This window comes from Aspergillus affinis (genome assembly GCF_023601865.1).
Source record: "Aspergillus affinis strain CMG 70 chromosome Unknown NODE_68_length_188550_cov_91_414992, whole genome shotgun sequence".
Taxonomy (NCBI): Eukaryota; Fungi; Ascomycota; class Eurotiomycetes; order Eurotiales; family Aspergillaceae; genus Aspergillus; species Aspergillus affinis.
Window position 1 is genome coordinate 21,360 of NW_026515849.1, and position 25,102 is coordinate 46,461.

The following is a 25,102-nucleotide window of genomic DNA, read 5'->3' on the forward strand; positions in this document are numbered from 1 at the left end:
GGAAACAGATCGGAACTTTTAGGTGAGAAGGGGCTTTTCTCTGAGCCAGAGGATATTGGAAACTGGCCATTTTGCAACCCCCGGGCGTTGGAAAGAATGGGCGGGTTTTCGGGCGATCCCATTCTGGTTTCACTTATTCCTTTTTTACTGAGCAAGAGACTTTGTTTTGACTGGATTTTGGTAAAGCACGGCGAGGACGGCCACTCATGAGGATCTGCATTGAGAACCCAGAAAATGGTTAAAGATCAACATTGGACACTGCAAGCTAGAATTTGCGCATGGTCAGAGGGAGTTAAATACTGTATCTTCACTACTCAAACCCCGAAGGCTCTTCACAAATTATTACAATGCCTACTCCTTGGTTTATCTGCGTCCTCGTCCTGCTTTCCATACGCGCCTCGGCCGGTCTGAGCCAACCGGCTGGGCCACTCTATGCGCGTCAGATCGATCAGAACGATAAACATTACTACCTCGGCTATAAGGGCCCGGACTACAGGACGCCATGGGCCAAGTATTTCAACGATACGCAACCCGTTAAGAGCGCCGAGATGATCTCAGGTCTTCAGGTATTCCTCCTCCCAGTTGACATTTTATTCACACTCATCGGAGTCTAGGAGTCGCCCTATCCTGGGAGTCTCGCAGTCAAAATAACGGCTGGTCCGCAAGCGCTGAACGCACCAGGTTACGCGAGGCTAGAGAACGGGTATTCGTTTCTGCCGGATGGGTCGTTGACGTTAAATATTCGCTTTGATGTCCCCGGCAACGTTACAGGGGAAATGTGCGTTTCGCCCGGCCTTTCTTCAATGTTGAAAAGTCTAACACAATAGGTTGGGCTTCTGGTTTTCCTGGCATATAAACGATACTCGCAAGTACAAGCTCTGGAATCCGGAGGCTCACCAATATGCTGCCATTAATCTTTTCCCGGAGAAGGCAGTACAACCAGCATATACCGGCCGGTACTGGAATGTCACCTCCTTTGTTGATGAATATATCGGGATAACACCCTACAAACCGTCCATCGGGCTCTTCGATCCGGAACTGATGGGGTTTTCGAACACGAATAAGCAATCTGGGGTCCTCGGAATGATATCTGCATTTGTTTCACTCCTGAGCTACCACGAGCAAGACGAGCCCGAAGAGGCCAAACACGGTCTCACTCCCCTCTCCGCCGTGCTGGTGCATCAGCTCCGGGCAAGGCCCGATGGGCGCGGGAACGAGGTTCGCTCTCGATTTTGGTTTGGAAATATCTTGGTCCTGGGTATGTCCGTGGCTGGTGGACCAGAAAAGCTGGCCCACGATCTGTCGGCGCATTGTTTTAACGAGATGAGTCACTTGAACACTTTTCTGCCGGACTTGTTCAATGAGTTCCGACAAGACGTTGCCACTGGCTATTGAGAAAGGAATGAGATGGAGAACTATCAACGTAACTGTTGGAACCATGAACTGCCTAACTATTCTATAGGCTTTTACAAACATGTGGATTTAAATGGACCGCATGGCCGAATACATAAGGCCTTCATATGTGATAACTTATTCTGTAGACATAAGCCTCACCGCACCTTTTATTGTACAAATGGCACCGAAGCTACGGGAACATTACAAGAACATATTGGACCAACCAATGAATGAATAACAGAATAACCTCGCAACTCTTGCAACTAGGCCCAAAGGCAGTTGCTGAATTATAGAACCTCAAAGCTCGCACAATTCCGATCCCCCACTTCACCCTCGTTTATGTATAAAGAAACAAAACAATCCGGGTGCGCCCTATCTATCCCAAGTAACGATCGATCATCAGAACGTGCTCCTCAAGCCGGTGCGGAAACACCACCCGGGAACCATGGGCGACAGGAAGCTCCTCAAATATAGCTTGCAGTAACTTCCACAGCGCGTCCGGATCTGCACGCGCAGTCGAGACGCGGAGAATGAACCGCGCAGATCCACTCCGGACGGGCCCACTCGGCGCGCGGTAACTTTTATCGAGCCTCATCGCGTAGAAAGCAAGAACCTGGATCACACGTCGAAGACTGGGTGTGGAGCTGATGTGACATTTGTTTCTGTCGCTGTATTCGTGGAGAGGGATGTCGAAGACGATTTCGTCGATTTCGTCGCTAGGTTGACTCGTGCGGATTATACCTGTCGACATTGTCTTCTTGCTGGTGTTGTATGGGTTCTGGATATATATGTTGATGGAGATACGTAGTTGAACGAGGAAGGGCTCGGGATGCAGTTGAGTGGCTGTGGGTGTGAGTGTTTCTACTAGAAGGAGCAGGGCCTATTTAAACATTGAGCCCAAATGGGCGTTGGAGAAAGGTCGACCACTACTATTAAAGCGCTGCATTCAACTGACTGGGTTGCAACTGTAACATCTCAAAGGCCTCTCGGTCGACGCCGGTGGCTGATAATAGTCATCAAGAAGACAAGGAGCGCCATACAATGGGCGTGGTTGCCCTGGGCCGGAGATTCCAGCAAGGACTGTGCGGGATTCCGCCCGTTCAAAATTCAACAAAGAACCGTTCTACACTGGTTTTTCTGAAAGCTTCTTGCTCCGTTCTTTGTTACCAGTATTAATCTTCCGGAAAGAAAGAGTGAATTCTGGATGGATACATAGTCTGTCTTGCTAGCTATGGTGATTTCATGTATTGGCCAGGAGCAACTCTGGCATAATGATCCCTACCCTCGAGATCGTGATACAAAATGATTAATTAATACGGTCAAATCGACCCCTATAGCAAATTTTTGAACCAGAAGGAGAAAGAATGTTCCATAATAACTTCCAGTGCAGCCGTCGTGCCACGCCCAGGAGTGCTCACATATCCAAGTAGTCAAGTCACTCCAGTCAGTCATGGATGAGTCTTTTCAGACTAATAAACGATTATTCCATCCTCGCCAACCCGGACTGATGAGAGCCGTGAATCTCACGAAGACATCTCTCTGTCAGATCTCATTCTCGGGTATAGACGTGTCCAAAGTACGGCTTTACAGAAGCTCAGTGGTCAATCTGTCTCTAACCCAACCCAACCCAGTCTCGATCGCATTGTACATACAACAAGCATGGAACAAGCATAGAATTCTGGCAAGGTCGAAACACAGAGTATCACTGACGATCATGATTGCATGACATCATAATAGGACAGCCTAGGCCGGGCAGCCGTAAGTGGTACCACGGAATGGGGAGCAATCGACCCACGCCACAAACCTGTCAATCAGAAGCGGCAATTTGGCACACTTTGATACTAATCGATATGGGCGCCCATGGGAACAGGAAAATAGATTAATAGAATCAGTCCGGAGTAAAGTACCAAGGAAAGCGTCGGTCGAAAACCTAGACCTAAACACTACTCAGTATGGCACCCCACCGGAACGTCGCAGGAGATAGAACGACGACCTCCTTCGCCAGCGAAAAACGGGGCGCGAGTCAGCCATCAAACACGCTTGCATGAGAAGAGTCTCAAAAATAGTCAGTTTCTTCCCCCCCCCCCCCCCCCCCTGCATGACGTAGGAGTCGGGCTGACACGCGCCAAGCGTTCGCACGTTCCGCCGACGCTTCGGCGTGTGCAGCCACGTTTCGCACCGTGCACTGCGACGAGAATGGGGTGGAGAATGGAACATGGAAAGGGGAAATATTTCCAGATCGCAAGGAACCCACTCATCAAGGCAGGGGGAAAAGGACTTCTAGGCGAATCCAAGTCATCTCGGCGGCGTTTCATTAGATGACCTGAATCATGTAGACTCAAGAGAAACACAAGCCAATCAACTGCATACGGTCATCTTCATGAAGTTACAGGTCTAGGAGCGAGGAAAAGAGATTCTATCTCAGAAGATTATATTTGTACTTGGCTAAGATAGAGAACCATTCGGGGGTCAAACATTCGAGTCTCAATCCAGCGCGGGATTCATGTCCGTCAGTATGTCCTCGTTCCGTGTCCTCCACTTGAACTTGATCATTCCAATGCGCGAACAGAACACCCTTTACAGGTTGCCCTGGCCAGCGCTGGAGGCGGGACCGGTGCCAGCGGCGTCAGCCTTGGCGACGCTCTCGCCCTTGAACTTGGAGAGCACGTCGGTGGAGGTGCCGGCCAGGTCGCCAGAGCTGGAGAAGGAGTTGGCCACGCAGGCGCGGTCGATGTAGGAGCTACAGGTGGAGGCGTCGCTGCTGGACGAGAAGAGCTCACCGGCCATGGAGGACTCCTCAACGGAGGCCTTCACGTCAGCGAAGGTGTTGCCCTCGGCAAGGACGTAGCCACCCTCACCGATCTCGAAGGCGTGGTTGGTGTTGGAGTTCCAGTAGTTGTTGACGGCGTGCAGGTAGGTGTTACCCTGGACCTTGGGGGCACGGCCGCTGGTCTTGTACAGGTAGTTGCCCTTCATGGTGACCTTGTCGCTGGAACCGGTCAGGTAGATGTTCCAGTAGTGGTGGCCGTCGCAGGTGGCCGAGTAGTCGGACTCTCCGTCGATGTAGTTGTTGGAGAGGGTGACGCGGTTGTCCGCCTCCGTGCCCAGCACGTAGTGCTGACGACCGATGCGAGCAGTCTAGAAGAACGGAATTTAGGTCAGCGGTGTGGTCTGGCTGGGACCGCAAAGGAAGTAAGTGACTTACGGTAACGTGGTCAATCCAGACGTTGTCAGCCTCGTTGAGGGTGATGGCATCACCACCCCAGACGTACTGGGGGTTGATATCGGTGATGGCAATGTTCTGGACGATGACGTTCTCGACACCGTTGACGATGCGGATACCCTTGCCCTTGATGACACCCTTGGTGCCCTCGCCGATCAGGGACTTGTTGGAGCCGACGGTGATACCGAGCTGGCCGGCGTTGTCGTACTTGACGGAGGCGCTGGGGGCGTCCGACTCGTAGTTGGTGCACCAGTCATCCTTGTTGATGGCGAGCTGGCAGCCCGAGCCGGTACCCCAGGGGGCGCAACCGGTGTCGGAGGTGGTACCCTCGGTGCCGGTGAAGTCGAAGGTCTGGGAGAGGACGATAACGCGGGCCTCGCTATCACCGAGGTAGGAGACCAGCTCGTCGGTGGAGGTAGGGTAGACAGCGGTGGCACTGCCACCACCAGTAGCAGCGGAGGCGAAGCCCTCGGCGGTACCCTGCACGGCAGCGGCGGCCAGAGCCTTAGCGCTGAGAGCAGCGATGGTGGTAAGAACGGCGGAGTACTTCATCCTGGAAGCGTGAATGGTGATTTAAGTGATTAAATAAAGAAAGAATGACAAAGAGGGACAAATGAAACGAATGAATGACCGAAGGGAGTTGGTTGGGTTGGAAGAGAAGAAGCATTCCAGAAGAGCAGATCCGTCGGCACTTATATACCTTACTTCGTCTTCATCCACTCTGTAAATCCGTCGTGCTCTCCGTAAATGCCCACGGCTGGCCGACTCCCAAACGGACCTCAGGAAGCCATCGTTTGGGATCGGGGGGAGCAAAGGCTGCGGTAGGTGGGTAAACCCGCCCAGGGTTATCCCGAGCAATATCCGCCGTCCAGAAGCTCCAAACTGGACATGGTGAATATCCATGTCGATCCTCTGGCAGGCCGATTTGGTTTGGGAAGGAGATCGACAGCGTTGAAGCCGCGTCTGAAACATCCCCACCGCGTCCATCCGGTCAAACCTCCGACCGGAAGGCACGGAGTGGGCAACGCAGGGGGAAAGCCACCGCCCGAAGTGCTTAAGCCCTAATCCATTTAATTCGAGTGTTTCGGGTTGATGGGCGACGGCCAGCTCTTTCTGACTTTTCTCCCTCAGCGCTGCTTCATTAAAGCCCTCGGAAGTTTCCCGATTGAGGCTAAGGCCATGACGCGGCTCGAAGGGAGACACTTTGGCGCAGGGAGACCAGATGGCGGATGGCAGATGTCAAATGCCCCGGGATTTTATTCATTCTATTTTTTGGGGGGTCTTTTTACTGCACTCAATCGGCGTCGCGAGAGGAATCGGGGGGGATAGAGAGGGATAGACATGGCTGCAACGCCCTACCGGTGCCTATCACCCGACTGAACAGAACATGTTCGCTCCCCCGAAACTGCAGACTTTACTCGGAGCAGTTATGAAATGGTTGATCATACGAGCCGTGTGGCCCTCCTTCGCTCCTTCGAGGTCCGGGAGGGAGACTGGAATTCTGGGTAAGCGTCGACGAGTGGATGCTCTCTCCACCCGAGCCCTAATCTAACCAGCGCGCTCCACCGTCAGCGCGCTTCCTCCGCAATATCCAATATCCAACGCCGACCGGCGAGATTAAGCATGTGTATTGCATTCCACAGTTCATCAATCCTGGTTCCTCTGAATGGCCGGCGGTTGCTTTGTAGCTCAGCACTCAATTTCCCCGTCACTACATTGGTTCCACGAGCCTCGTTCAACGTTCGGTGTCACCTTCTCTTCTCTCTTCCCTCGACTTCCACCCCCCTTGTCGGTGGCCTGTGGTCCCACCTCCTGGGCGATCTCTATTACCCGGAAATGTCAGCTCAGACTCCGTCCGATATTGCCTAGTTATGACTTATGAACGGGGTCGGCCGTATAGTGTCACGGTGTCTCATCCGGGATAATCCTGAGGTGGAAACCGATGATCACAATCACCAACGGTGTAGACTCTAACTTCATTTTCCGTTCAGAGATAAACCGGATCCGAAAGGGGCGAGGCCTATTTCCCAACCTACTCCATACTTACGGTCTGGCGATGCTAACACCTCATCGCTCAACAGACTGTTGCCACCGGCACCCTGAACCCACGTCTCGACGCCCCGGTCTTCAACAAATGATACGATGGCTTTTCTTCAGTCTGGCTATATTCCCAGTGGTGCCGGTCAAGAGCTTCTGTCCAACATTATCTCTCCGCCCCTTCGTACGGGTGTCCTGTGGTCCTAGACTGGAAGGAAACACCATACCCAAGCCTACTGTGAGATGAATCACAGTCACGCATAGCGTCATCAATATCACCTGGCACAATATCTTCCAGGGGTTTCTTGCTTTCGCCAGGCGATGCCACTTAGCCACCAGTCTGCGCAATCCTTCCATGCGGGCACTTTCTCCCATCAATTATGGGAAAATAACTGTCAGCATAGGCCGATGCGCCAAGATGCGCAACGAGTTTATTCGGAAATCCTCGCTGCATGTAGTGTCGGTTCCTTGTTCTACCGGATCGACGACGACGTGCTCCGGCATCTACAGGAACCCAACACTCGCCGCCAATTGGACATTTGTAGCATGGAGATGTAGTACCCAGCGACTGAGAGTGTAATAGCATATCAACGTATTATTGTTGGTCTACGGTGTTGGTGGGCTATCGTTTGGTTTGGGTCTATGCAGCTTATGCAGTTTATGCACTACTTTTAGAATGGATAGCTTTTTCAAACACCAGTAATAAATCTCACGACAATTATTTTCCATAAGAATTAAGACGTCATAGTGTTCAAGACATCATAGTGTTCAAGATTTTATGATAGGGGAGGTGCGAATGTATGTTATTATGGTCATGGGCAAAATATGAGTTAAGTACTCCAAGTTCTACTTCCACCGATTTGCGGCCTTTCCTTACGGCACATGGCCACAGGTTGATATATATATATATATATATATATGTACATGTAAGTATCTATCTCTATCTTCCAATTGTCTACGAAAAGTTCGGTCAATCCAAGGACAGGAAACCTTCCATTGCTCTCAACCACCTGCGTTACGCTCCAATACCTGCGTTGTATATTCTCGAGCGTTACCCGGTTCAACGAACAACGGCAACTCTCTCATCCATCAATATTCTAAGATCTTGACCTTTGCAAGACCTCAAAACTACTCTGGGTTAGTTAGAAAGCTGGCCTGCTGATCGAGCGACCGGACGGACGTAGAATAAAGTTGAAAACTGGAAAGAGAGAGCATCAACTCCACTACTTTAATTAGAGTGGACCCACGGGGGTCCTTTTCACTTTTTTAGTCGCTTTCCCCTGCCGCGTGGATCCATTCCTTCCTCGGTTATGGGATGATGTGATACGAGCGAGCGAGGAATCCGTGCACTGCGTCGGGATTGATGCAGGAGCACCACGGCATTTCTGAAAATAAAGTGTCTAGCTAGCACGAATTTATCCCGTTATGATTCAAAACAAGTTCTATTTTGCCCGCTACGGAGTACAACTTACTCTGTACCCATATTGGAGGGACACGGCGATCTCGGTCTTCCCCTCCTGTAATAATCAGGGGAATGAAAAGGACTTGAAGGAGAGGTCGTAGCTGGATATCTGGGATGATCAGGCTACTATCCCTGTTTTTTTCATCTTGTATAACATATGGCAACGAACGACCATGGATAGCTTCTGCACATCTTAGGACAAGGCAATGATCAACGTAGTACATACACGGGATGGTAAGCCCTGCACAGGCCCGTGGTTCTCGACGATCATGTCGCTGTCATTCGGAGGATGAAATTCCACGAGCTGGAGGCAACAGAGTGACCGTCCGGGGCAATAATATCATCCAGTATACACCTTGCAGTCGATCTCATTCTCCGACTGTTCCTTTTCTTCCACCAATCACGGTCGGCTGACTCGCAGGTTCAATCTTGGCTTACGGAGTTCACTTATTAGGTTTAGTGGACATACTTTGCTTGGCTATTAACCTTGCGGTAGACATCCGGAAAACAACTTGCACGGTGATATCACAATCCGAGCGAGATTGGCATGACCTATCTTAAGCACATTGAATCTGGCATCTGCTTCAATCCATCTTTCCATTCTTGCGTCTTCTGACCCTGATTTTGACCTCTGCGGGCTTATAGAACCAGTATGCTGTGGTTGCGAGGTTTTCGGTCGCAAGCTCAAGTTCCAAGTCGTACGACCGGATCAGCTCTGGGACTACCTTGTAGATTTCGCAAAGGGAGATCTGGGAGGAAAGTCAGTCGTCAGTCAATTGAGGGGACAATCCATGGGTAAATTGGGTTGGCAGTCCTCTTACATGCTTTCCCATGCACGTTCTGGAGCCTGCTCCAAACTGCAAATCTGTCAGTTCTCTGGGCGTAACCAATCCGGGAAGCGCAATCAATCAACAAACCTGAATCATATACCGACTCATTTCATCGGCCCCGGGACCAAGCCATCTCTCCGGTCGGTATGTCAGAGCGTCCTCGCCAAACACGGTTCGATCCAGGTGCACGACCGCCGGATTCACGCCGATGCGGGCTTTTCCAGGGATCCAATGTCCGGCAATCTCGCAGCCGTGGTCGGGCACATTGCGCGGGAGCGTCAGGCCTACGCTTGGATGGATCCTCATCGCTTCTTTCACGCATGCACTCAGGTACGGTAATTTCACCGCTTCATCATACGAGATGCGCGGGAGGCTCAGCTCACCATTCTCTGTGGCACGATCAATCTCCTGGCGAACAGTTTCGAGGACGGAGTTGTGTCTCAGCATATGGTACAGGACGCCGGTCAAGGCAATGGCTGTGGTGTCACTTCCTGCAAAGCTAGGCTGGGGATTAAACGATGTCTGGGAGAGATTCTGTGGGCTTTCAACTTACAAAGCGCCAAACACCTCCATCTTAACGTCATCCATGTCGAAGTCCACTCGTTGACCCTCCTGACAGTATATCTTCAGGACTTTATTGAGCACATCCGGGCGTTGGGATACATTGCCCACTTCTTTGGACTCCGCCAGACGGTCCTCGACGGTAGCGTCGGCAGCCTTCGTCAGGCTTTTGAGCGCAACTAGGGACGCTCTCATTCGTGAAAAGAGAAGACCACCGAGCATGAAGAAGGGGCGAACGTATGTCGGCATGACGGCAGATAGTGTCATGACTGGAATCAAGGCATCAGTGGAAGACAAGTAACCCAAATGATCCCTCCGGGCCCCCAGGAATCCAAACATCTTGCCGAAATACAGCTCGCCAATTACATCATACGCGTACCTGTTTGTCGAGGGGTTAAAGTAGGACGGGAAACTGCATCTGTGCCGGGACATCACCTACATTCGCGCCCATTTGTGGAGGTCCACCGTGGAGTCTTGGTCTGCCACTTCACTGAATCGTTCTACAAGGAGGTCGGTGCATGCGTTCATGTATTTCTCGGCTTGGATTACGCTACTCATTGAGTAGACATGATTCACGATCCTTCGCCGCCGGGCATGCATCTCTTCATCGGTTGCTGTGAAAAGATCAGGGTATCGTGCTATCGGGAGGATAAGCTCATGCCAGCTCTTCGGTCAAGATTGCATCTGATTCCTACCAAAAGGTGATCGAAATGGTAAATAAAAGTCCGTCTGCAGTCATCAACGTCTGATGCATCATTTTCGATATCCAGTGTGTCGGGAAACCGCATTACCTTAGTAAATCCGGATTTGATGCCGTATATTTTTCTGATCGCAGCTGGATCGCTAACGGCTAGTTCGTTAGGCGCGATCCGAACCACAGGGCCTGCCGGCGGTCAACGATTGCGGGAATTATATCGGAATGGCTTTTCTTTGACTGACCATATTTCCTATGCAGTTGTCGCTGCTCATTCTCAGCACGTCCTCGGGCCACCATCATCACAATCCATAGCCTTGAAACAGCCGCAAGTGGCGGTCCAGGGAATTTCGCCAGGGGATGCAGCCATCTAGCATAGAATATCCAGCCCACCCAATACAATCCGACAGACAAAGCCAGACCTTGGAGGAGGGTTTGAGTCTGCATTCTACCGCTTGACGCCGACTGCTCGAAATATGGGATTCGACAGGGGCTCCTCCGGAAGTGCGTCAGCCTGGTTTATTATAGGCCACGTTATTGGATAAAGAACAGAGGACTTGGCGTAATGTCCATGAGCAGGGATCATGGACCCGGCGTTCGCTAATATACCTAGTGGCGGAGTAGCGTTGCATCATCATAATGCTAATGGTACTCCGTAGAGTGCGCGCAACGAAGTAGTTCTTGCTAGGCATTATTGGCACCGCAAGGGGACCCAAAAAACCGAATGCCTCTCCCAGTAATAATATAAAAACCTAGACTGAAATCCTTTTGTTTTCTAGCCCCCATCCGAGCTACTACTCCGTACTCAGTGTAGGGAGTAGTTCTCGATTCCTTTACGTGCCACTGACTTCTCGCGCTATCATCGGCGTTGACCTGGTAGCACGGGTAGCTCTTGCTGGCGCCAAATCGAACGACCGGGGGTCTTCCTTCGGCCGGTCGATGGTCCCCAATCTTTGGAGAATAAAGAGCGAGGGAAAAGCTCCCTTGACTCTTCCTCATTCTTTTCCGCTAGCTTACCGTGAAGATGCAATTTCCTTGGCAAATTATACTTTTGATCGTCTGTTGCCCGACTCGGGTCAATGCTGCAACCGGCGGGTTTCCACGTGTGCGGTAAGGCTTAAAGTCGCCTGCGTTTCGTATGATCTGGTTTCTGAGTTCTTCTTTTAAAATCAGAACAGTTGCGTTTCTCGGGGTCAGCAGATGACTCTGTGCAGTCCCTCCAACACGATATGCATCTGCGCAGACACTGAATATCAGGCAGATGTCAGTACTTGCCTGATGATGAGATGCCCTTTAATATGCTCTCTGTATGCCATCGATACTCCTTCCGTTCTGTTCATTGTTGCTAGGCTGATCCTGGTAGCAATGCGCAATTTGACCAGTGTAATGTGTGAGGAACTCATTCGTGATCGTTCTCGTATTACTCCTCTAGTTACAACAATATTTGGCATTTTTGCCATTGTCACGACCCTCTTGAGATGTTTGCAATTCCGAGCTCACTTTGATGTTGAGGACATATGTGCAATCTCAGGCTTAGTAGGTGTATTTCAAAGTCTTTTTTTCTTTGGCGATGGCTAATCGATGAAATAAGCTGGCTGCGGTGCCAATGGGGGCACCAGAATATCCGAGTAAGTATTAAATGTTCAGGAAGGTCCCAAGGGCTTGCCTGATACATATACTCACTATATTCAAATCAGTGTCAGACGACGGTTTCGGCAAGAATATTTGGACGGTGCCCTTTGAAAACGTGACTAGGATTGTGAAAGTAAAGCCCAAATTCCCGAGATATATATCATTTTCCAGCTATGCCCGTTGATTCTAACGGATGCATAGTACACATGGATCACGCAACTGCTCTACATTGCTAGTTTTTCCTGCGTGAAAATGGCGTTTCTATTCCTCTGTCGGCAGATTTTCCCAACGAGGGTCTTCAAAAAGTCATATTTATCCTCATTGGTTTTGCTCTCGCCTATTGCATTGTGTACCTGGTTGGTCTTGGACTTGAGTGCCTTCCAATCTCCTACCTCTGGACGCAGTGGACAGGCGAAACGACGGGTTATTGTTTGAATATCAATGAGTTCGGATGGTCCTGCGCCATTTGGAATATCGTTCTCGATCTAGCCATCATGGCTGTTCCTCTGTACGGGGTTCGAAAATTTTCTCTGCGCAGCAAGAAGAAGATGTTGATCATGGTGATGTTCGGGGCTGGTTTTTTGTAAGTTCTTCGACCCGATACTAGAGGGGAGGGGTGTGGGTTAACCTTCTCCTTTTTTCTCAGCGTAACAATTGTGAGCATTGTTCGACTTAAGGCAATCATTGCGTTTGCGAGTACAAAAAACCCTACATGTGAGTTCCAGTGGGGTGCGACTACCCTGATCTTAGACCATTAACTAAGTTTTCTCAGATGACAACGTCCCAACGGCATATTGGTCCGTGGTTGAATGCTACAGTGCTATAGTGTGCTTGAACATGCCGGCCATTCGACGTTTCTGGAAGTCCTGCATATCCATGTGTTCATCTCACCCAAGTACAGAGTCTTCGGATGGGAGCCCAGCCATACCTATCCGGAGCGGGTCCAAGAGGCATTCTGTTTTGGGGGTCGTGGGGAGGATGATAGGCGCCAATGGTAACCAACAACATAGTGATGTGGAATACATTGAACTCCTTCACATGAGAACACGAGAGAAAACCGCCGATGCGTTATGATTTCATCATCAATACTTATCATACAATCTACCATGGGAAGATAGTCATGTCTTCTGGAAAGCAAAAGAAGGTAATTCTTCCACCCATTCTTACTTGGCGATTGAACGAGTGCTTAAAATGGGGAAAACCGGAAAGCTCCTTAGATCGCCTCGCTCCGGATTACCAATCTCACTCAATAACCTCAGTCTCTTGCACTAAGCGATAGAGGAACAGACCTACCTTGGGCCCGAACAGCCGGGCGAAACGACAAGGTAAAGTAGAATCATCTGTAATTGTGGAACGTGATCTAGTCAGGGCATGTAAGCGGATTGCTACCGTAGGTGCCTGCGTTGGCATCGCCGCATATGCTGTCAAATTCACGAAATACATCGGTACAGTCATCAAGGATTTGTCCAACGGGGGAGATTGCAACAAAATGCACGGCTTCTTTCGGGATTTGAGATAAACGTACTACTCTATTGGCCGCCACTGTGATACCACTGCTCAACAGGAAACCATTACCAGTGCTATCATGTTTCATTCATACATGAAATTGAGGGCAGTGATATTGGACAAAACAGTGGCACCTAGCTATAATCAACTCCTGTCTATTGGTGATAATCTACTGATAATCCGGATTTGCCACATATTCGCAAGTTTCTCCCACAGAGGGCTTGGTATTAAAGAAGCAGTTTTAGATGTACCAAGCATATTCGTACGAGTGCATAAATGACTCCTACTCCTGGGAGCTTGGTTTGCCCTCCCTGGAAGATTGGCCATCCCAGGAACAACTATACACTTTACTAGTACCCGGTTATTTTATTCTCATATACCGAGAAAGAATATCCTATTTACCTCCGCCAACTGGCAAGGACTCCGATCTTGAGCGGCAGAATTATCAAGGCGTCTGGCAGGACCTGAAATAAGGAGCAATCAATAAACCAAGTGCAGGAATGGGGATTACAAGCCTATGTGAGCAGAAGCGAGATAGGGAAGATAAAAAATACAGGACGAAAAAGATGTCAATAAATCAAGTAGGTTTGTTCAATCGCTAGATTAAGATTTATTTATTTACATTTATAATTGTATGTATCACTGGAGATACCACATCTGGTTCCCAGACAAAGACTTATTCACATCCCAGGATGGGAAAGGATGGGGCATTTGAGACCGCGAGAATGGCGCCGTGCGAGGCATTTACTCGGTGTACTTGCAGCCGTTGGGGTTGGAGGTGGGAATAACGCGAGCGGCGATGCCAACGCAGTCCTTGTTGCCGGCGGGGTTGGAGTTACCGGCGGAGGCCCAGATGCTCCAGGCACCGTCGATGCTGTTGGGGCAGGCAATCAGGCTGCTGCCGTCGAACTCGAGGTGGCCGTTCTTGACGGCCCAGCCCTCACGCTCACCGTTGCGGGGGGTGGGCTGAGCACCGGTGGTGTAGCCGATCTTGCCCTGGCCTGCAATGGAGTTAGTTTTAACTTCGATAAACGTGGATCGATCTCGCAAGAAGTGCGATGCCAAGGAAAATACGTACCCATGCCGGAACGGTCGACGTAGATCTCCTGGGGAGTGGCGGAGGCGTCGTAGAGGTAGAGAGCACCGTCCTGGATGTAGAAGGTGGCGGACTGCTCCTTGGGGCGGGCACAGCTGGCACCCTGGTTGGGGAGACCGGCGAACAGGCTGCTCTTGGCCGCGTTGAAGCCGGCGTTCTGGACACCGCTGCCGGAGTGGATGGCAATGACGCCGAAGGTGTCGTTGTCAGAGACCTGGGCAGCAGGCATGGCAGCGGCGGTGGCAGCGGCCGCGGAAGCAACGAAGAAGCGAGAGAAGTGCATGGTGATTGAGTTGGTTGGTGAAGAGAGAAGTTGGAAAGTAACTTGGAATGGAAGATGAAGATAGAGATGGAGATAGAGATGAGAGTGAGTGATGATAGAGACGATTGGGGGAGGGAATCAGGTCACCTTTATAGCCGGCGGGCAAGCAGCGACCCTATCCATCTTGACTCTTTGATCCAGACAATGTACCGACTAGACTGTAAGACTGAGACTGTAAGGGTACGCCTCTCCAGACTCCTCAGGGCGGGCGACGGGACATGCCGTCATGCCGGCCGAGGTGCCTAAAATCAGGGCCCGCGCTATTATTAGGTTCACTCGGTCCCAATTGGCCCCGATTCACCGGGGTGGACCCCCCGGAGGCCACTAAGGACCCGCTAAGGGCGCAACCCTGGCGGCTTGTTTCGGATCAGACGTGCCCGAGGGCCCCGGACGGCCAGCAATCAAGACATTGTCTCAACTCTCAACTGCCTGCTCTTCTAAACTTCTTCATCCTTTCTAGTTCCCTGTTTTCTTCTCCTGTCTAGTCGGCTTCGGGTTGGCCTCCGGTGGGGTAAATCAGGGAACCATTGACAATAACTCAATACATAATCCTCAGAGGCACCGCTCAGCCTCAATGTCTGACCTGCTGTACCTTGGTTGTCTCAGGCTCAAAATAGTCCTGTCAATAATTGCCTCCTCCGGAGGTTCTTTCCGTCGTATGATTAGACCAATGCATGTGGTGGAGTGTGGCTAGAGCCTCGGCCGGTGGTATCGTTGCCACCGGCCACTCAATTCCGCACTCCCTGCCTGGGATCGATCAGGGTCTCTGGGGAATCGAGCGACTAGTACGCCGTAGTCCAGTCACGACTCACGACCGTTGGTCAGTAGCAACTTGCGGAGTACTTCCTCGAACTAACTCAGGAAGCCCTCCGAGGGACTGCTGGAATGGTGAATTGGGTGCCACGAGTCCACGACTTCACATACGATTGACATCATGTTACCATCACAGAGTGATCTGAATTTCTTGCCACATCGCACGCCGGAGTGGCCTCGTTCCCTTCATTCCCCGAGTGAGACCTCCGGCCTTGCAGGTCGGACGACGATACCCACCTTCCCTATCGAACCTCGTCCCCGAGATGTGGGGACGCGCAGATCTACAAGGCGCACCTTTTTTTAAATCACCCTTCTCAACGGAATCACTTTCCATGCGGAGCTAGACCCTGGTTCCGAGGTCAAAACAAGATGGGATGGCTGACAGTGGAAACCGACAGAAGAGAAACGATGCCGGGAGAACATTAGACGCTCCCTGGGCAAGCTGGACTTGTGCCGCCTCGGACTTGAGCGAGAGACTGACCGTCAGATGTTGGGGCAAGAGTCGGAGTAGTATGCGCAATTGAAAGCGGCACCATACCTGCGCAGGAAGCGGGGGACGGCAGAGATCGAAAGATCGTATACACCGTCAGTACTATGACATTGACAGATCATCATACTTCGTAGTCTCTCCGATCCGGCATGCAGAGTCCCCCGGGTGCCAGTCAGGTCTACGACGCGACATCTTGGATCCAGTGCGATCGTGGCATACTGATTGTGCTATCACTTGCTCCTTCCACTCCGTAGTCCGGTCTCCTTTGCTTCTCCATCGCTTACGGAGTACACAGTGTACACGTCAAGTCGTGCTTTAGCACCCATCGACAACCAATTTCCTAGTACTCCGTACTCCGTAGTATGATCAAGTACAGGGTACTCCTCGAATTAATCAATCGGGCTCGCGGCCATTGGAGACAAGATCGAGATGGCGACGATCCTAATTAACCTGGTGGACGATACGATATGATTGCATCGAGTCGCGGTAGGTTTCCACCGCCAACCGGCGTCTTTATACCATTTGTATCTCGACTCGACAGAGAACGTCAGGCACTACACGGTGTAATAATATCTGCACATTGCAACGATCTCGTGAACGCTGAGGGTGTTGCCTGAGGCCAACTGCCAGGTATCCGGGTGACAAGGACTACACCTCGCCGTCTTCCATCCCTCTCCTAGATCGTAGAACCATCAAAAAGAATGTCTTTCACGATCATATTTATAGAAGTAAAATGGACATCATTTCCAGGTCCTTGTTTTGTTTACTGGTGTTGGGGTGGGCAACCGTTAAGTCTCGGCTGGTTGAACAAAATATATTCCCAAGCAGATAGGAGAAAATCGTGGTTAATGCCTAGTGTCTAACAATGACTCGCACTCGAGAATGTAGGACTGACATCCTTAGTAGAATAAGAGTATCCTGTGAGTAGAATAGAGTACCTTAGCATGCAGATACGATAGGGTGTACGGAGTATGGAGTCTCCTTCAACTGTTGTTGGTTAGTTACTGCTTTGGGCGGGCAACATAAATTGTGGCCTGAGGCACCAAGGCAGCCCTTCCCCTCTCTCCTCTCTCTCTCTCTTTCTCTTGCTCTCTCATTTTCTTCCCTCTTCCCCCCCGTACTCTCCCTTCTAGCCAAGCCGTCATGAAGAATGAATTTTCTAAACAGAGCCTGTCTCTGGAATGACACCGCCTCAACGCTTGCGCCCGTGTGACAAAACATCCAGCCCCGATACTTCTGTTTTCACTTTCGTGATTGCCTCGCGCTTTGCAGTGCTCTACGCGTCAAGTGAGATGCATTCACCACTGTTTATCAATCACGGCATATGGCAGCCGGCTTGTTGGATCGATTAAAAGAGCCCAGTGCACAGAAGATAAGGGTCAATGACAAATTGCAATTTCCTATGAACCCTTGGCCAGTGATCGCTTTGCCTTCCCGCCAATTCCGCAAATGCGGTTGCGAAAAATTTTCGACTATTGGAATGTCACCATCCTCGGCATAGGTGATCTATGGTGGTGCAGGGTGACTATATGCTCCTTTAACGCAGGGAGCTCGTTGCGACCACGCGTGGCACCATTTTGCTAGCAGGTTGCGGTCGCTCCGCACATTAAGCGACAAACTATTGCCTACATTACTCCCTTAAGCGTTGTGGTCCTGTCGGGAATTTGGCAAATCCATACAGCACTTGATGACCTGTCAGTTCTCACCACATGCATAACTTGTCCTTTTTATCTTCCTCCTGCTCCTCGGGCTGACCGACCATGCGAAGGTAGATCGAAGCCGACCGTCAGAATTCGACCAAGGAAGTCAAAGAGGGTTGGCAGCTTTGTTGGATCTTGTTTCCCCTCAGGGAGCAGTGGTTGTGTATCGCCAAGCAAGTTTTTGATTACAACCTGCGGGTGCAGTAGGCCCATGTGGCGAGGAAGTGAGTCAAGGATGCCAGAAGGATCGTGTCGACACGATGGCCTCCTAGCAAGAGCTCTGTATCTGTCCGTAAACTTGTGGGCAATATGCTGGAGGTTCCTGTGCTGGCATTAACCCGTTCGCAAGGTCACTCCTGGTCTTGAACGACTCCTTGGCACTGCATCTCAAAAGGCTTTTACCAAACCACTCCTTGACATGTACTAGGGGATCCAAGTGATCGGGATTTTGAGATACTGTTCCCTGGAGAGCACCCACGACATGCTTTCATCCGTGCTGAGAATGCGACCGCGGGTCGCTTGAGCGTCCTGCCTCCGATAAATTACCTTGCCGAACATTCAGACGCCCTCTGGTGCCACTCAACTGCCAATGTCTTTTGCGAGCGAAGAAGGGAGCCCCAGGGGATCGAACGTTTATTAGAAGTGTTTTGAAGCTTGGCGGAGAACACATTATCCGCATTCTTGGGCTTAGCCAGTCACTTGTCGGGAGCTCTGTCAAGTCCTCATCAACATATCTGTTATCGGACCCGAGAATCTCGTGCCGGCTCTGCGTAACAAACTCGCTCGTGGCGGCCGTTTCTAGATTGCCACCTGGCAACCACATCAAAACCTGTGCTGCACAACAGATGTATGGTAGGTGATGGGATCTCACCGAGCGGATCCGATGTCACCGCTGCTGAATGGCATCCAGAACGAGCGCCTGCTCCGATATTCCCGGCTAGAAGACGGGTGAACACAGTATTTGTAGGAAGGGCTGTGTCATCCGTTGACCACTCGAGACACCTCCCATCATCCTGAGGCGGCGGCCCTCCCGATGTGATTGAGTATGTTTCGGTCAACCCCTGACGATGGCTTGTCCAGTCTTTTCAGGGCAACAACGCCGATCAAGCGAATGCCCTCTTTGCTCTCACAGGACCGAGCAGGATCTGCACAGTTTCCTCCGTAGGCCAAACATGGAACGGATTTCAAAGTAGACGCGAGAGCCTTCAGCAACTTTGACTGCTGTATCGCTCCTCATTTTCTCCGCCATGAAAGAAACCAAATTTTCACGATACTGGGCGGTCGAAACTACCTAGCCTGTGGCATGGGTGACATGCACATTCTTAGTAGCTGTGGCACCGTAGTAGTCTGTCTTCAAGCTTTCGAAGCGTTTCAAAATAGAGTCATCGCGTCAAAGAGAGGAGATGCCCCACACTAATACGAGTGCATAAAGGAGACCAACGAAAAGCAGCGATTACTTCGCTGGATTTTCAATGCGTACCTACCTCATAGGTCGAACAAGCCATGGAGAGGACCACAACCGGTGCGTAACCACGGCAGGATCGCGCGTCTCGCAGGCGACCTCCGTGACCCTGGACTCCAAAATCCAATGCAGCATGCCCTATGACGGGCTTGATGCCGAGTGATTTGGGCACCTGCCTGTGTATCTACTGCGCCTTCTCGGTCGTTCGCTTATGATTCCGGTCGTGGGTGATCCCAGCGGTAAGAGCGCCGGTCGTCTCTTCGAATGGCGATGTGCTGCACTCGCGCTCCAGTTCTTAGATTCACGGGTCTTTTAGGTGTCGTTGGATCAGTGACCTGCACAGGATGGTTGGGGGATGGGAGACGAAACTACTACGACCTCGAGGAACTCATTAATCATCCAAAAAACACATTTCCATCATCCGATTCGAAAGGTTTGGCCGAGGGGGCTATGTTCGCGAGGTGCAAGGAACAAAGTCGTGGCTATAAGTGGCGCCGGACGGACAGCGAAATTCTCCGCAACCAATTGTGCTATAAGGACGTGGAAAACAATATCTCCAATTGAAACGAGGCCGCAAGAACCCATGCCGAGCCATTGGGCCAGATGTTATCCCCGGATATTGCAGGGCAATGGTCCCCAGATCAGAACAAGCATCCGACCAACCAAGAAACTGACGATCTTTGCAATTTTCAGTAAGACCTATGCGGAGAAGATTGTAGCCATATCGACAATACTGGGTATTCTGTAGCCGGAGAATTTGGAGAGCAGATCAAAGACCATGAGACGACCGCTGAATACAACAGCATGAAACCCTGGAAATCCTCTTGTGTTTTCAACTGGATGCAGCCCAAAGAAAGGAATGGAAGCGCGAAGAAAACTAGGCTCAATCAGTCTAGGGGTAATTCGAGAGCAATGACAGCGAGCAAAACGAGCAAAGACATTCCGACGACCGAAATCACTCGTGCACTATGCATGGACAGTACCTTTTAAGGCTCCAGTTGATCGAGCGAGCGTTCTGGGCCTGATTGTCGATCTCTGACACGCAGACGTTAGAATTGGCCAGGCCCTCGCTGAACTTAAACCATGAACGATCAAAAGAGTTTTTTGGCTTTTGCTGTTGCAAGCCAAAATATTGACAGCGACCTAGTGCGATTCCAAGTGACTCGACAATACACGTGGGCTCGGGCGTCTACTAAACCTACCTCACCGACCGCCACTCATCTTGAATGCCCGAGGGTCCGACATCAAGCATTGACCTACTGATTAAGGGGCTTGCCTCGGCTCTTCGTGTTAGTCTGCAATGCCGGTGAATTAGCCGCATTCATAGCAAAACCCGATGCGTTCTGGCTAGAAAGGGAAAGCAGTGCCGTTGGGCCCGTTACTATGAGAACTACCGTAACTATTCCGATGCGGGTCATCACTCATTTTGCTCGACACCAATAACTATATGGCAAATAAATTGCAGGATATTGTCATATTAGCATTCTTGCATGATGGCAGACTGCCAGCTTGTCCTCGGGGCCCTCGGGCAACAAACGCCGATGCCCTGATTGTGAGAGATGAACGTTTTCATCCCACCATCGAAAGGTGTCTGCCCCCCTTTATCCACCGTGGTCCACTGCTTGACCTCTCCAAGGGGAATTTTGGGAAAGAAGAAAAGGAGATCATGGCCAACCTTTGGCCGAAGAGACCCACTGTCCTGCTTCAAGCGGTAAGAGAGGCCTCCGATCCTCCTGTTCGCGTCCTTCGCCTCGCCATCCTCCACGTGGAAATCACCCGCAACTGCCGCCATGATTTGCAGACGCGCTGTGATGTGCATGGTCAGTGTGTTTGGCCTTTGATTTGAATCCCTTGGATCCTTCGGTTGCATTGATGCATTACTGCAATCAATACAGTTCAATACTGAACATGCATTTCAACGACGATAGTGGAGATGCCGGCGAGAAAATCACAGACCCACCAATGGCCCCGTCGAGTTATATCCCTCAATTTATCCTCTGGATTTTGTTGGTTGTGGGAGTCCAAAAACTCAAAGCAAGCTGAACTGACTCCGTAATTGCCCTTTCCCCCTTTTTTTTTGGGACGCCCCGGAAGTCGCCCGAGTCGGGATTTGCTCGGGTTCGGGTGCGCGATCCGAGCATTCATTGCACGTACAGAGTGTTACTCATGAGGTTATGCGAGTTTCATTGTACGTGGCTAATCGAGAAGGTAGTTGAAGGTTCGCCGAAGCATCAATATAATATTATCGAGAATACCATGGATCTCATCTCATCACAATAGAAGATAAACACAAAGCATAAGCAGATAATTAAGTAGGTAGAAGCGCCATCTCCACGCACAGCAAGGGGATGGATGAATCGTTCTATTGCTTTTCGATCCATTTCTGGATCACGCCAGCCACCTCGTCGCTGTTCTTCTCGAGGAAGACCATGTGGCCGTTACCGTGGATACCGAGCTCGCCCAGCTGCATATGCTCCGCAGAGACACCGGCCTGCTTCAGGAATTTGACCGTGCACCAGTCATAGGGCGCATGGTAGGAGGACTCGGTCGTGACCAGGGCAACGGGGACCTTTTGCAGGTTGACCAGCTTGCGCGGCGTCGGGTGGTCGGCCTGCAGCACGCACTCGTCGCGCGCGGTCGAGTTACTGGGCAGCTTCTTGAGCGCGAAGTCGGTCTTCGGGTTGGTGACAGCGGGCGAGTAGGTTAGGGGAATGTCGGAGAGACCGTACGCCAGCGAGGAGGCGTTCGCGGTGACCCCGCCGAAGGGGGGACCGGATGGCTCCAGGGAGACAATGGCGTGCACCAGCTTGGGGCGCACTTCCGTGATAATCCACGGCATGATGCCGCCCTGCGAGTGCGAGAGCAGGATGACCGGGCAGCCGATGAGGTCCAGCAGCGCCGCGCCGGCCTGCTGCACGGTGCTCTGCTGGCCCACGGCCTCGCCGAAGAAGTCGACCGTGGAAGCGTAGTAGGTGTCGAAGATCTTGTCGCCCATGACACCGGTGCCGGGCCACTGGGTGTGCAGCGCCGCCTGGGGCCAGGACATGTACTTCTTCGGCGCCGTGAAGAGCTTTTGCAGCTTCTCGGCACTGTACGTCTTCTTCGTCCCATTGCCGGGGACGTGAGGGCTGCGACCCCGGAAGGTCTGGTCTAGCAGGTAGCATTCATAGCCCTGCTCCAGGAAGTACGAGGCCCATCCGCGACCACCGTCGGGCTTGTTCAGCCAGTTCTGCGACCGGAATGAAGTCAGTCAGGGGAATTAGAGTTAAGCTTCGGAGAATTGGTATGACGTACGGTGCCTGTCTGCGCCTGGCCGTGGATGAAGACGATGGGATGCGGTTTGGAGGCGCCCCCCTGGGGGGTGAGCTTCTCCACGTACATTTGGTCGGCGAACAAGTGATCGCCGTCCGCATTCTGAACGTATTGGCCGCCCACGTACAGATACTCGCGGTGATAGGCAATCTCAGATGCAGACGAGTTGGCGGCGACGGTGTTGCGTGCCAGACTCGCCAGAGCGATCAGCCCTGTCAGAACGCCACTGGACCACATTTTGGATTGCAGGGGCAGAATAGATTGACAACAATAGGAAAAAAAAAACGTGAAGGGAACAAGGATTAGGGAACGCCCATAAGCAGGAGAAGGTTCTCAAAAGACAAAAAAGCAGAGCCGGCCAGTCCGATCACCACAACCAGGTGGAGCCACGCACATTCGAGCCTCTCCACTGCAGAGCCGATCCTCATTTCCCATGGTCAACGCTGTCGGGTCGACCAGAATTCCACCACGGTGGAACCCACCCGGAAGTCTGGTGCGCCGCTGGTCGGCGAATAGACTCAATGGAGGTTGCATCATCCATCCAGCAGTTGGGGTCCAGGGAGAAAAACCCAAAAGGTTAAAAGCATCCGACCCCAAAGACAAAACTTAGTTGGCCTTGGTGCAATTTGTTATTTGTGCCCATCTCCGAGGTTGTTTCTGCTTTCTCTCCTGCTCTAGTCTCGATCCTCCGTGGGGAGCCTTTTAGTGTGGCCGTCGTCCGCATCTGCCTCTTTCCCAGATGGCTGACTTGGTCCCTGCTCGTTCATTATGGCGAACACGACGCTGGTGCTGCTATGGCTTTTCACCTGGATGACAGTCGCCCTGATCGCCACGCGCCTGCTGATGCGCAAGGTGCGTCGCAAGCCCTTCGTTCTGGGTGACTACCTGTCCTTCGCCGCTATTCTCTGTGCCCTCATTCGGCTGGCTCTGGTGCATGTCATCCTCATCTGGGGCACCAACAACATGTCCCTGGACATGCGCCAGGCGCACCACTTCACGGGCCAGGAGATCCACCGCCGTGAGATCGGCAGCAAGTTTACCTTGTGCAACCGGGTCTTCTACAACTCATAGTATGATTGTCCTTTTCCGCTGAGACAAGGAAAGAGGAGGACTGACTGGTGGATATAGCCTCTGGATCCAGAAGATCGTTCTGCTCGATACCTATCGACACCTGATCCGCAACCTGTCCTGGGAGCGACCGACTCTCCTGGCATACCTGCTGGTCTTTGCATCCACGTACATCACCGTCCAGGTGGTGACCTTTACCGAATGCGATCCATTCAATCACTACTGGCAGGTGCTGCCTGACCCAGGTATGTCGCAGACCCTTCACGTTGTTCCGGAAGTCCCGGAAGTCACGGAAGGACTAAAGATAGCTGACCGACCGCAACAGGCACCTGCTCCCAGGCTCAACTGCAACTGATCGTCCTCGGGGTCCTCAATATCATCACGGATGTCATGCTGATCGCGTTGCCGGTGCCCGTTCTGGTCATGGTCAAGCGATCATTGGCCGAGTACGCCCTCCCTCCGTTCCTCCGTTCTGTATATAGTCTATATGCTGACCTGGTGCATGGTAGAAAACTGCAGCTTGCCGCTCTCTTCGCGATCGGCCTCTTTATCGTGATTATCACAATCATTCGGTTACCACAGAACGCTGAACACTCGACCGTGCAGGTCAACCGCACAACGTGGGCCAACGTCGAACTATTCGCCGCCGCGATCGTCTCCAACGCCCCCGTGCTGTACGGCTTCTATCGTGGCAGTCGCGAGAACTCGCGTTCGAGGGCCACCAACACCGGCACGGGGCCGCACTCCTCGCGCGATCGGGCGCTGGCCTCGCAGGACCAGCCCTGGGAGATGCACAAGGTCAATCACCCGCGACGGACGTCGGCGCTGGGATCCAAGCTGGCGGCACGCCCGGCGCATGTCTATACGGAAATCCACGGCGAAAGTAGCGTCAGCGTGGAAGCACGAAAAGCGTGAAGGCCATCTCTCGTTGGTGGTGAAATTAAAAGTATTGATAAGAATTAGAGCGTAATAAGATAGATCATACCAGGCACTTTTAATGATGAAGGCCAGTTACTTCTCCATGTCGGACCCCGTAGGATTTGGCGTTGTCTGTTTCATGTCAACCGTGGAGGACGACGTGAGCCAAGGATGGAGGGGACGGCCGGAAGACTGCTCTGACTGCTTCATGAGCACCAGTCGCCTATCAATCGTCTCGCGTCCTAGTTCCTGACGAATTGGCTGTCTTGGCCTTGCTTGGCGTCTCGGGCCTCCCTCGGGGCTCCCACGGACCTCCGTGAGGCATGTCGATCTGAGGATCGCCAAGAGGCATGCAACCGCGGCATGTCCCCACGATAGACAGGCGAGACAATAGAGCAATCAAAGTCTGGAAATTTATACGCCCGAGGGTATGCGATATTTTAGAAGATCACGGCAAATTGAAGGATACCCAAGGCGGGTGAGAGAACCGGGGACGGCATCAAGTGGTGCGCCGTCACACAGTCTAGTTCTGCAGCTCTGCAGGGGATTCAAAATGCGACGGGACTCCGGTGCGATGCAAC

The 25,102-nt window shown here is 51.7% G+C and overlaps 7 protein-coding genes across 7 annotated transcripts; 2 read left to right on the forward strand and 5 right to left on the reverse strand.

Annotated features, from left to right (window-relative positions):
* Nucleotides 1-347: 347 nt before the first annotated feature.
* Nucleotides 348-1,395, forward strand: KD926_009419 (uncharacterized protein; the record flags this gene model as incomplete). Its single annotated transcript, XM_053102054.1, has 3 exons — nt 348-566; nt 615-778; nt 828-1,395. The coding sequence occupies 3 exons, from the start codon at nt 348-350 to the stop codon at nt 1,393-1,395; spliced, it is 951 nt and encodes a 316-aa protein (XP_052954386.1).
* Nucleotides 1,396-1,771: 376 nt separating this feature from the next.
* Nucleotides 1,772-2,146, reverse strand: KD926_009420 (uncharacterized protein; the record flags this gene model as incomplete). Its single annotated transcript, XM_053102055.1, has 1 exon — nt 1,772-2,146. One exon carries the CDS (start codon nt 2,144-2,146, stop codon nt 1,772-1,774), a length of 375 nt encoding a protein of 124 aa, XP_052954387.1.
* Nucleotides 2,147-3,972: 1,826 nt separating this feature from the next.
* KD926_009421 (polysaccharide lyase family 1 protein) lies at nt 3,973-5,170 on the reverse strand (the record flags this gene model as incomplete). The annotated part of the gene is made up of 2 exons (XM_053102056.1): nt 3,973-4,533; nt 4,601-5,170. 2 exons carry the CDS (start codon nt 5,168-5,170, stop codon nt 3,973-3,975), a joined length of 1,131 nt encoding a protein of 376 aa, XP_052954388.1.
* Nucleotides 5,171-8,701: 3,531 nt separating this feature from the next.
* KD926_009422 (cytochrome P450) lies at nt 8,702-10,649 on the reverse strand (the record flags this gene model as incomplete). The annotated part of the gene is made up of 6 exons (XM_053102057.1): nt 8,702-8,866; nt 8,939-8,974; nt 9,035-9,446; nt 9,501-9,887; nt 9,948-10,122; nt 10,448-10,649. The coding sequence occupies 6 exons, from the start codon at nt 10,647-10,649 to the stop codon at nt 8,702-8,704; spliced, it is 1,377 nt and encodes a 458-aa protein (XP_052954389.1).
* Nucleotides 10,650-14,084: 3,435 nt separating this feature from the next.
* On the reverse strand, nt 14,085-14,719 carry aspf34 (cell wall protein PhiA; the record flags this gene model as incomplete). Its single annotated transcript, XM_053102058.1, has 2 exons — nt 14,085-14,341; nt 14,419-14,719. 2 exons carry the CDS (start codon nt 14,717-14,719, stop codon nt 14,085-14,087), a joined length of 558 nt encoding a protein of 185 aa, XP_052954390.1.
* Nucleotides 14,720-21,585: 6,866 nt separating this feature from the next.
* KD926_009424 (alpha/beta hydrolase) lies at nt 21,586-22,772 on the reverse strand (the record flags this gene model as incomplete). Its single annotated transcript, XM_053102059.1, has 2 exons — nt 21,586-22,452; nt 22,518-22,772. 2 exons carry the CDS (start codon nt 22,770-22,772, stop codon nt 21,586-21,588), a joined length of 1,122 nt encoding a protein of 373 aa, XP_052954391.1.
* A 531-nt stretch (nt 22,773-23,303) lies between these two features.
* On the forward strand, nt 23,304-24,518 carry KD926_009425 (uncharacterized protein; the record flags this gene model as incomplete). The annotated part of the gene is made up of 3 exons (XM_053102060.1): nt 23,304-23,605; nt 23,664-23,848; nt 23,929-24,518. 3 exons carry the CDS (start codon nt 23,304-23,306, stop codon nt 24,516-24,518), a joined length of 1,077 nt encoding a protein of 358 aa, XP_052954392.1.
* Nucleotides 24,519-25,102: the final 584 nt, after the last annotated feature.